The sequence below is a fragment of the Chanodichthys erythropterus genome, chromosome 3, assembly GCF_024489055.1.
Source record: "Chanodichthys erythropterus isolate Z2021 chromosome 3, ASM2448905v1, whole genome shotgun sequence".
Taxonomy (NCBI): Eukaryota; Metazoa; Chordata; class Actinopteri; order Cypriniformes; family Xenocyprididae; genus Chanodichthys; species Chanodichthys erythropterus.
This window is the reverse complement of record NC_090223.1, coordinates 12,651,586-12,663,693: the sequence shown is the minus strand read 5'-3', so window position 1 is coordinate 12,663,693 and position 12,108 is coordinate 12,651,586. Positions and strand designations below refer to the sequence as shown.

At 44.6% G+C, this 12,108-nt stretch overlaps 2 protein-coding genes across 5 annotated transcripts in view; one reads left to right on the top strand and one right to left on the bottom strand.

Annotated features, from left to right (window-relative positions):
* LOC137017073 (zinc finger protein 502-like) overlaps positions 1–12,108 on the bottom strand; it is a 634,288-nt gene that overhangs the window by 432,258 nt on the left and 189,922 nt on the right. The window lies entirely within an intron of this gene.
* LOC137017080 (GTPase IMAP family member 8-like) overlaps positions 1–12,108 on the top strand; it is a 31,387-nt gene that overhangs the window by 11,057 nt on the left and 8,222 nt on the right. For 3 of the 4 annotated variants that reach the window (XM_067381023.1, XM_067381022.1, XM_067381024.1), the window contains exons 3-6: positions 9,164–9,199; positions 9,374–10,081; positions 11,326–11,367; positions 11,451–12,056. In XM_067381023.1, the coding sequence (XP_067237124.1) occupies positions 9,164–9,199; positions 9,374–10,081; positions 11,326–11,367; positions 11,451–12,056 (1,392 nt within the window). The remainder of the gene's footprint in view (positions 1–9,163; positions 9,200–9,373; positions 10,082–11,325; positions 11,368–11,450; positions 12,057–12,108) is intronic. The other variant, XM_067381025.1, reaches the window with a different exon arrangement.

The following is a 12,108-nucleotide window of genomic DNA, read 5'->3' as shown; positions in this document are numbered from 1 at the left end:
ATAGAGGCATGGGGGTTGGTTTATATCATTTATACTGGCAAGCAGCCTTTGGTTTATCATTACTAGCAGCTGCCAAGCCACTCCCTAGCAACCAAACAGAGTACCCTAGCAACCGTTTTGCAAGATCTATATCTCTGCATCAGAACATCATAAAGACATGGGGTTGGTTTATATTGTCAAGCAGCCTTTGGAGTATCATCATTGGTAGCTGCCAAGCCACTCCTTAGCAACCAAACAGAGTACCCTAGCAACCGTTTAGCAAGATCTATATCTCTGCATCAGAGCATCATAGAGACATGGCGGTTGGCTCTTTTGACTCATGCTAGCAAACTGAACTTCCAACATGCTACACATGCTAGCAGTGAATAGCTACATGCTAATAGTGATTAGCTTAGGGTTTAAACATGACACAAACTAGTAAAAATGTGTTACATCATGCTGGTAACATGCTAATTGTGTTAGCATCATGCTAGTAGCATGCTAATCATGTTAGCATCATGCTAGCAAACATGCTAATTATGTTAGCATCTTGTTAAAAACATGCTAGCAACATGGTAATCATGCTAGCATCATGCTAGCATTATGCTAATCATGTTAGCATGTTGATTATCATTATGCTAACATGATTAGCATCTTTCTAAAAACATGCTAGCAGCATGCTAAGGGTGTTAGCATTATGCTAGCAACAAATGCTAATCATGTTAGCATGTTGCTAGCATAATGCTAACATGATTAGCATCTTTCTAAAAACATGCTAGCAGCATGCTAAGGGTGTTAGCATTATGCTAGCAACATGCTAATCATGTTAGCATCTTGATAAAAACATCCTAGCAGGACGGTAATTATGTTAGCATCATGCTAATCAAGAGTGCCGAGTTTTGCCACTGCAAGCACCATTCACATTTTCTTCAGGAAATGTACATTCTAGTATTGTAATTACTATTCACCTGAACAAAACTTTGGCGCGTAACTCGTCCCGCATCATTTGTCGTAGACCCACGAATGAGGTGTCAAATCGACCGGCTTATTGAGGAGAGGTGTGCTATGACTTTTCTAAGCGATCGGGTGTACAATGTTCGCACAGCGTACGAAAAAACGGCTGAAAAAACTCCCATAGACTTAACATGGGGGCCAAATCTGTGAGATCATATCTTTGGTTTAGAAGGTCATAGAGACTTGGGGCTGGGCTCTTTTGACTCGGCCTATCAAGCCGCCAATAAGTAGTGACTTCATGGCCACGCCCTAGCAACCAATTACAGCACCCTAGCAACCGAGTGGCGAATTTTGCCACTGCAAGCACCATTCACATTTTCTTCAGGAAATGTACATTCTAGTTTAACCTTACTTTTCTGTGAGGTCAGAGTATTTACAACTATTCATGTATGAAGATGTTTATTTACTGTATCTTCACAGTGCTGTTGGCTGAGGACAGGCAATTTTTCCAGGGGGGACTCTGTAACGGTCACTAAGAAGCATATATAGTAATTTGAGATAGAATGTTAACTGCGCATGTTCATTGTGTGCGCGCGTTTGTTAGAGAATGCAAATGGTGAGCAGGAGAAGAGATAACCGCTCTATCGACTTGTACTCTTTTCCCTTTTATTTTCCTTTTTCTATTTGTAACCTAAGTTGAATGTTTATTTATCCTTTTCTCTCACTCATCTCCATGTATGCGGATGAGTGTGACGATGTATAAGATATTTTATTAAACCCGGGGAAAAACGCCAGCTCTCGCCTCACATGCATCATTTCCTTGCGCCCTACACATTCTCTACATATTTGTTATTCTGGGCAACAACATTTCAACTCTACGTTACAGTACCACTCCATTGACGCGATACAGCAGTAAAGCTTTGGACAGCCTGAAGCAGTCTAAAAACGCGTCGCAGGGCTCGACATTAATGTTTGTTCGCTTGTCTGGGAGCAAGAGAGAGAGAATTTAACTTGCCCGACCGGACAAGTAGCCTTGCCTGATTAAAACGGCAATAACAAAAAATAACGTCTCGGGTTACGGATGTAACCCTGGTTCCCTGAGTAAGGGAACGAGACGCTGCGTGAAACGCATTGGGAACCTTCTGCGTGATATCGTCATTGAAGCACTCCTGTATCCAACCAATCGTGTAACGAGACGTCAGAGACGGGTGACGTCACGGACCAGGAAACTATAAAGCATGCCTGGATGCAGAGAACACTAGCTTCTGTGGAAAATCTGAAGCAAGCACTCGCAAGCATGCAGGGGTACGGCAAGAGACGCAGCGTCTCGTTCCCTTACTCAGGGAACCAGGGTTACATCCGTAACCTGAGACGTTCCCTTTCGTGGGAACTATCGACGCTGCGTGAAACGCATTGGGAACGCAATCCCAACTGTGCCGTACTTCAAATGCTTGTTCATGTTAGCTCGAAAGTACGGAGGACCCTGGAGTGGGGCCCACATCAAGGTTATAATATCTGATGCTGGCTTGACCATCCAGCTGCATCACAAACGTCACTCATAGAGACACATCAAAGCTTTACATCAACGCTTTCGATGCCGCCATACATCAAAGCTTTCGATGCCGCCATACCCCTTGTGGAATGAGCGCGGACGTTAAAAGGAGAGGACTGTCCGACCGCTTTATATGCAAGTGAGATGGCCTCAACCACCCACTTGCTCATCCTCTGCTTGGACGCCGGTCCACCTTTATTAGGAGAACCGTAACAGACAAACAGTTGCTCTGTTTTACGCCACAGGGCAGCTCTGTGGACGTAAGCATCCAAAGCCCTTACTGGGCAAAGCAGATTCAGTTTTTCCTGATCCGAAGACATAAATGGAGGAGGATGAAAAGCTTGAAGCACAATAGGACCCGGGACATTGGTGGGGACCTTAGGCACATAGCCGAGTCTAGCATGAAGAAATGCTCTCACCATTCCAGGAGCGAACTCCAGATATGAGGGGGCCACTGAAAGGGCCTGAAGATCTCCAATTCTTTTCAGAGACGTAATAGCAAGTAAAAATATCATCTTTAGAGTCAGGAACTTTAAAGACACCTCCTCCAGTGGTTCAAAGGGAGCCTCAGCTAACCCACGTAGAACCACTGATAGGTCCCAGACCGGGGTCCTTGTGCGCACTGGAGGCCTCAGCCTCAGTGTACCACGGAGGAAGCGTGACATGAGGGGGTCTCGACCGACCGAGGAATCCCCCCCAACATGATAGGCTGATATAGCCGCAACATAAACCTTCAAGGTTGAATAGGATAAGCCCTCCGAGAATTTTCTTGGAGAAAAGATAGCACAAAGCTAATAGGAGCACGGACAGGGTCCGTTTCATGTTGTCTACACCAGGTAGAAAATAAATTCCACTTATAAGAGTAAAGCTTCCTTGTGGAGGGAGCCCTGGAGCTAAGTATGGTCTCAACAACCTCAGATGAGAGACCAGCCTCTATGAACCTGTCCCCCTCAGAGGCCAGGCCCATAGTTTCCATAGTTCTGGGCGGGGATGTATTATCGCGCCGCCCGCCTGAGATAGAAGATCCCGTCTCAAGGGGAGCTCCATCGGAGCGCCGTCTATCATGGACACCAAGTCCGAGAACCATATTCGGGTCGGCCAGTATGGGGCCACCAGTATCAGGCTGACCCCTTCCTGGCGTACTTTCTCCAGGACTCGTGGGAGCAGAGCGAACGGGGGAAATGCGTACAGACGTAGCCTCGGCCACGTCTGTACCATGGCATCCAGACCCAGGGGTGCTGGATGCGTGAGGGAGTACCAGAGCGGACACTGGGTTGACTCTCCCGAAGCAAACAGGTCTACTTGTGCCTGACCAAAGTTTTTCCAAATGAGATCCACCACTTCTGGATGGAGTCTCCACTCCCCGGGCCTCGGCCCCTGCCTCGACAGGGCGTCTGCCCCCACATTCTGACTCCCGGGGATATAGGCTGCCTTCAACGAAAGCAGTTTCCCCTGAGACCACAGGAGGATCCGACGGGCCAAGTAATTTAGTTGCCGAGACCGTAGACCCCCCTGATGGTTTATATAAGAGACCACTGACATATTGTCTGTGCGGACCAGCACATGATGGTCTCTCAGGTCTGGGAGAAAGTGTTTTAGTGCTAGAAACACCGCCATCATCTCCAGCCGATTTATATGCCAAGAGAGTTGATGGTCCTCCCAAAGACCCTGAGCTGAGCGACCGCTCATGATCGCTCCCCAGCCCGTGAGGGAAGCGTCTGTCGTAAGCATTGCGCGACCCTGGGACAGGAACCAGGGGTATTTCCACACGGCTAGAGCACGAAGGCATCGCCGTGTGACTTTGATCATTCGAAAAGGGTTCCCCCTCGGGGAAAACCCCCTGGTCCTGAGCCACCACTGTAGGGGTCTCATATGCAGGAGGCCAAAAGGAACTACGTTGGACGCAGCTGCCATTAGACCCAACAGTTTCTGAAACTGTTTCACAGTGAGATACTGGCCTAACTTCACCCCTTTTACGGCTGACAAGACAGAGCTCACACGGGCAGGAGTCAGACGTGCCCGCATTATTGTGGATTCCCACATAACACCTAGATAATTGGTGGTCTGAGCCGGTATCAGCACACTCTTTTTGGCATTGAGCCTCAGCCCAAGCCTTTTCATGTGAGACAGAACAACATCTCGATGTTGAACTGCTTGTTGCTCTGAGCGAGCTAGAATCAACCAATCGTCGATGTAATTCAGTATGCGAATGCCCTGGAGTCTCAAAGGAGCCAGGGCTGCATCCACGCACTTCGTGAATGTGCGGGGTGATAATGATAGGCCAAACGGAAGAACCTTGTACTGGTAAGCTTCGCCCCCGAAAGCAAACCTGAGGAACTTCCAATGAGAAGGGTGGATGGACACATGAAAGTATGCATCTTTCAAGTCTATCGTCACAAACCAGTCCTCGGACCTGATTTGGGGAATGATCTGTTTGAGTGTAAGCATCTTGAATTTCAGTTTTTGTACAGACCGATTTAACACCCGTAAATCTATGATAGGACGAAGTCCCCTATCCTTCTTTGGAACTATGAAGTAGCGGCTGTAAAAGCCTGACAGCTTGCTGGGAGGAGGAGCCCTTTCTATAGCTCCTTTTTGCAAAAGTGTCATAACTTCCTGTTCCATAACCAGAGACTGCTCGGGGGTCACCACTGTGGGAAGGACCCCATTGAACCTGGGCGGGCGAGACCCGAACTGGATTCTGTACCCCTTTTCTATCATGAGCAGCACCCAATTTGATATATTCGGTAGAGTTTTCCATTCTTCCAGAAAATCTACTAAGGGAACCAGTCTCTCGAGACTGGCCTCTGGTGTTTTTTGAGCACTTGGCTCGGCGCTCTGAAATGGGGTGCCGGCAGAAGTCAGCCGAATCAAGTGCAGGCCAACCCTCCTCAGAGGATTGGTGGGGACCCGACGCACACTGGATGGTGAAGATAGCGTGGTCCCCGGAGGGCGCTGGATGGAAGCGGGGGCCAGGTGTTTCAACACCACGCTTCCTCCAGACGGGGGCCGCCCTCCTGGGTCCTGATCCACAGATATCAGGACCGCTTTTTAGAAGCCTTCCGCGCCACAATAACAGCCCGCAGGTCTGTCTTGGGCTGAGAAGGCTTCTGTGCAGCCCGCCCCTGTCCCCAGAATCTACGTGGGGGAGCACGGGCGGCCACACTAATTTTTTGCTGCGCTCTGTGGTGCGCTGAGGAGCTCGTTGCGGGCCGAGAGTGCTCCCGCTCAACAGTCTCGGCGGGGATTTTAGACCGGCGGGGGAGGAACCTCTGAAACGCCGCAGATTGTTTCTTGGTCTCCTGGAACCTCTCGACGACAGTTGTGACTGCGTCGCCGAAGAGGCCCACAGGAGACAGCGGCGCATCCATAAGGGCAGCTTTGTCTCTGTCCCTTATGTCAGAGAGGTTCAGCCACAAGTGCCTCTCCGTGGCCACCAGGGCTGCCATAGAACGGCCCACTTCTTTAGCCGTCTCCTTAGTGGCACGGAGAGCCAGGTCTGTCGCCATGCGCAGTTCCTGGATGCACTCGAAAGTGGCCTCCCCGCTGGTATCAATTTCCCCCAGCAGGTCAGCCTGATAAGCCTGCAGCAGCGCCATAGTATGGAGACACGCTGCTGCCTGACCTGCCGCCGCATAAGCCTTGCCCACCAAGTTAGATGTAGTTTTAAGGGGCTTGGTGGGCAGCGTCGGTGCTTTTAAGGACGATGCCGATGCAGGCGAGAGATAGCCCGCGAGCGTCTCTTCTACCCGGGGCATCGCCGCATAACCATGCTGTTTCAGCCCCACGATGTTACTGTAGATCGAGGTCTGGGGGCTGAAAACCCGATGTTGAACGGGTCTGTTCCAAGATCTAGACACCTCAGTGTGTAGATCTGGAAAAAATGGTAAGCACCGACGTGGGGGTAGTGACCGCGCGGGGAGAAAGCGTTCATCAAGCTTGCTTTTTGGTTTAACGTCTCCCCGCTCTGCTTCTGGCCAGCTGATGTTCAATTTGGCTACAGCTCTGGTCACTACCTCCAAGAGCTCCTCATGTGCGGGGGAAGAGGATGGCGGTTCCTCTTCCCCTGCTTCGACGCTCATCACATCAACCTCCTCAGATGAAGATAGATGAAGCGCCGATGTCTCTCCCCGCGGGGAAGAAACCGCTGAGCGTGCTTCCACCACGGCAGGAGAGACACTGGGTCTGGCGGCTGAAGGGAGAGATAGGGTGGGGCCCGTCTCAACCCCCGCCGCCAGATCCATCTGTGAACCCCACGAATGGAGTCTTCGCTCTGCCTCGGCAGCAGCGGGACCCGATCCGCGGGGAACACCAACCGAGGCACCCTCCTTATTATCAAAGAGTGCCCGGCGAGATCTCAACACTCTCAGGGTGAGCTTCTCACAGTGCACGCAGACAGCCCCCTCGAGAGCTGCCTGCGCGTGCTCAACCCCTAGGCAAACGACACACATATCGTGTGTATCCCCGTCAGGAATATAACGAGTGCAGGGAAAAGCACACTTCCTGAATTGCTTGCCTTCATCCGCCATTTTATATATACATATATATATTGTGTCTAGTGTGTGTATATGTATGTAGTGTTGTGAAACTCTTGTCCTCGGACAAAGAGGGGAGACAAACAAACACTAAATAGGACGCACAAACAGCGATCACAAATATACACACGAGTGTTGCTGAAAACTCTTGTCCTCAGACAAAGAGTGAAACCACAATATTGGGTAGACAGACAAACACTAAATAAGACACACGGGATAACATGGAGCGCTTGCTGAAGATAGCAGAAGCTAGTGTTCTCTGCATCCGGGCATGCTTTATAGTTTCCTGGTCCGTGACGTCACCCGTCTCTGACGTCTCGTTACACGATTGGTTGGATACAGGAGTGCTTCAATGACGATATCACGCAGAAGGTTCCCAATGCGTTTCACGCAGCGTCGATAGTTCCCACGAAAGGGAACTAGGTAATCACCAAAACACGATAATGATTCATTCATTAAGTCTAAGTGGCGATCGATAGTGCATAATAATATATAATGTACAATGTAACAATAATGCAACATGAGCTGCCTCTCGAGGAGAAATCGAAACAAATGAGCGCAGCAGAAAAAAAAGAAACTCAGTTAACACACTGCCAGTAGCGACTCCTTGACATAAATTTAGTTAGGACAGATTCTGTGTCTTATATGAAAAACATTTTGTAATCCGCTGAACACATCAGACACACTTTTGCAGAATTCTATGTCTTTGCGTTTTTCAGCCCGAGGGTGGCGCTCTATTGATGATTGACAGACTTTAGTATACACAACAAATGCATAGAATGCCATCTTAGAATTAATGTAGCATTGCGTTTGAATGTTGTTTTAGAATGTTACAAGTTATGTAGAATTCCAGTAAAGAAAACAGTCATGTCCATTCTCAGAAAAACATAACAAAAACACAATAGAACTACTGTATATAAAAGCTATTCACATGAGCTACTCTACACAAAGGAAGAACAGACATGCCAACTAGTTACTGACCTGATGCAGACACACGAAACGGACTGATATCATCTTGGTTTGGAGAGGTTTATGTGAGGTAACATCACATGGAAATGAGCGAGCCGAGGCAGGCAGAAATCTGCCCCAATGGCTCTATGAGAGGGTGCTGCAGTTCTCTGAGACCGGCTCTGAGACCGGCTGCCCCGCTTAGTATCATAAAACATGCTTGCCAAATTCATGCGCTACATTTTTAATATATCCTGCTCATTTTACGACATAAAATCTGAAAAATATTTGTTGTAGAATGCTGAACACATTTATAATTTATTATTAATTCAGTGTATATAGAGGGCTATGTTTGGATAAATATTTGGTGGGGCTCTGCCTCTGCTCCACCTGCCCATACACACGAGCCGTGGCTGCAGCACATACTGCGGTAAAAATTCAAAATGTGGAGTTTTTATATTTATAATAACATATGATACAGTTAAGCAACATTACACGACCAAAGGTGCCGAATAGGCTACCATCAGGAATAAAAATGTGACATTGATTTCATATGATATTTCAATAAACAAGTAATTACATTTTAGATGCAATATTGACTGTTTTATTCTATTTTAGCAGCGAAAATAATTCAAAGATCACATCAGAACCATAACGCGTCACTCGGGCTTTCGTTACCTCGCTGCTCTCTTGACAACTTTGGTGGTCTTTGAATAAAGAAACGCTGTATATCCATAGTCACTATCACACAATATAGCTCAGCATAGTTATAAGCTATGCTTACCACACAACCAAATGTCCACGCTCACTATCGACAAACCAATCAAATCCGTTTAAAATTATTATTTAAAAAAAAATCAGACCAAACACATTTTCATTCAGGAGTTAAGTTTATACAAAACGATAGCTTTTGATAACAGTAACCTATTGATTAAAAAAATATATATACTGTACAAAAAGCAAGGACTGGTGTTTATTTGGTGGGACGTGGAGTTGGCTCGTCCTGGTCCAGGGCTGGCACTAGTGACTCACAGGGCGGGCCAGGCCCCCCAATGGCGCCGGGACTGGTAAGATCTATCCTTAACTGAAAAGTCTGTTAGCGTAGTTTTCAACTCCAGTTAGAGGTTACATTTGTTTTTTTCTTAATAATAAAGCTTACAGATTCACCAACAGTTTGTATTCTTGTATCTTGCAGTGCGCAGAAGTAGCTTTGATACAGATATCCCCAGCAGTAAGTCAATTAAATGATTTAACATCAAAGTGTGAGAGCTGTGACTCCTGCTGTATCTGTTTCAGTTTACTGATAAATCTGTTGAGCTATGCAATGCTATTGATGCTAAACAAGACAACTAATACACTGACAAATTCCTTTTGTGTGTGTGTTTGTGTGTCTTGTGTGTTTCAGTGAGTGATCTGAGGATTGTTCTTGTGGGGAAGAGCGTGTCAGAAAACAGTGGAGTGGGAAACTTCCTGTTAGGACGAGCAGCGTTTGACAATGAAGCTGCTCCAGATGTTGTAGAGAGAGTCAGAGGAAGATTAAAGGACAGACATGTGATGGTCATCAACAGTCCTCAGCTGCTCCAGACAAACATCTCAGATCATCAGATCACACAGACAGTGAGAGAGTGTGTGTCTCTGTCTGATCCAGGACCTCATGTCTTCATACTCGTACTGCAGTATAAAGACTTCACTGAGGAGGACATGACAAGAGTGAAATATGTGATGAAACAATTCAGTGACGAGGCGATTAAACGCACCATTGTGATCACGACTGATGAAGCAAAACGTGGTGGTAAAGTTAGTGAATTAATTCGATTATCTACAGATTGTGAAGGAAGACATGTTCAACTTAATAATGAGACAGAGAAATGGCTGTCTGACATAGATCAATGGATAGAGAAGATCCTCAGAGACAACAGTGAAGAATTTCTCACATGTGAACTATATGATTATGCAGAAGGATCATCAGTGGATGAAGATCCGAACACAACTTCTGCTTCTCCCAGAACAAAGGAAGATCCTGATTCAAAGGATGATGAACAACACCAAGACACTCATACAGAGATGAAGAAATCAAAAAGATTTGCTCGTTTTATGCCATTAAGTGCCTTTTGTAAGTTAAAACAAAACAACATATTCATAACATTTTTACCAGGTTATTGAACATCAGGGAGAGTATAAAAAGTTTATAGAAGTATAAAAAGTATAAAAACATGATGTTTTTACACTGCAAAAGAGTTTTTGTCTTGTTTCTAGTTTTAAAAATTCTTAAACCAAGAAGCATTTTCTTGACAAGTAAAAATGATTGTCTTATTTTCATAATTTTTTTTTTTTAATGTTTTTTTTAAACAAGCAAACTAAAAACAAGATTATTTTGCTTACCCCACTGCAGATTATTTTGCTTGATTTATTTTTCTGAAAACAAGATTTTTTTTTTTCTTGTCTTGAAAATGCTTCTTGGTTTAAGAATTTTTATACATTTGGACTGGAAACAAGACAAAAATTCATTTTTGGCAGTGTAATGTAAACAGTATACTTATAATTTCTCTCAGTTTAAATAATGGAAAAGCATGTCATATAAATAGACAGCTAAATTTCAGTCATTTTAAAGGATTTTTTCACTTTCAAATTAAAATTTCCTAATAATTTACTCACCCCCATGTCATCCAAGATGTCCATGTCTTTCTTTCTTCAGTCAAAAAGAAATTAAGGTTTTTGAGGAAAACATTCCAGGATTTTTCTCCATATAGTGGACTTCAATGGCCTCCAAATGGTTGAGAAACCATCACTCATTTTCTTAATAAATAAATTTGATTTAATAAATAAATAAGTTTTAACAATAAATGCTCATCTTGAAGAAGAGAGCTAGTTCAAGATGCACATTTCTGGTTAAAACATATATAATTTTATTTTTATTTTTTTAGAAAATAAGCAATTGTTATCTCTAGATAAGACCTTTATTACTCATCTGGGATCGCTGTAAACTGTAATTTTGACCTTCAACCATTTGGGCTCCATTGAAGTCCACTATAAGGAGAAAAATCCTGGAATGTTTTCATCAAAAAACCTTAATTTCTTTTTGACTGAAGAAAGAAAGACATGAATATCTTGGGTGACATGGGGGTGAGTAAATTATCAGGGAATTTTAATTTGAAATTGAACTAATCCTTTAATTTTTAGTGTGGTCTTATGCTCCTATGAGATGCTTGTCGATATATATTGGACAAGAGTAAAACAAGGTTTCAGTCATGATGCCTTATTGTGTACTGAATCATGACATTTGTACTGCAGTGTTGTATGTACCATGAGTTTAAGACCAAATAAATTTATTTTTTTTCTTTCTTTTCTTAATAACAGTGGGTTACACAGAACAAAGTCCAAAGCAAAATCAGCCAAAGGGTAAGTTCATAATCTATGGAAGTTTCCATTGGATTCTACAAATAATAAAATGTCAGTAAAATACTTTGTTGTTGTTGTTTAAGGAGGTGTAGGTGACACAAGACAACAGAGACTGAACTTGGTGCTGTGTGGAAGTGATGAAACACTGAAGGCCTCTGTATCCAACTATATAAGAAAAGAAAAAAAGAAAAAACTTCGGATCAGTCTGGTGGAGCTTCCAGCTCTCAATCGGCTCTCAGAGGAGGAAGTGATGTCTCACGCTTATCAATGTGTGTCTCGCTGTGATCCTGGAGTTCATGTTTTCCTCCTAGTTATTCCTGCTGGTCCACTAAATAATGAAGACAAAGCAGAAATGGAGAACATCCAGAAGACATTCAGCTCAAGAATCAACAAACACCTCATGGGTCTCATAATCCAAGAGGAGAGCATGATCAGCAATCTGAATATACTTCACACTTCAGTTACTAAGACATTTATCCAGATGCTTGGAGGTCATCATTTTGTTCTGAAGAACAGTTCACAGGTTCCAGATCTACTGCAGGATGTAGAGAATATGGTACAGGAGAACAAAGGAAGTTCCTACACAACATTCATGTACCTTCAGGATCAAATAAAACTAGAGAGAAACAAACACAGAGCTGAAATAGAGGAACTGAAAAAATATATGATGAAAACTCAATCAACAGCAGGTATGAGTTCATAAGAGTGTGTGCTGTATTAACTGGTAATATTATAATTTAA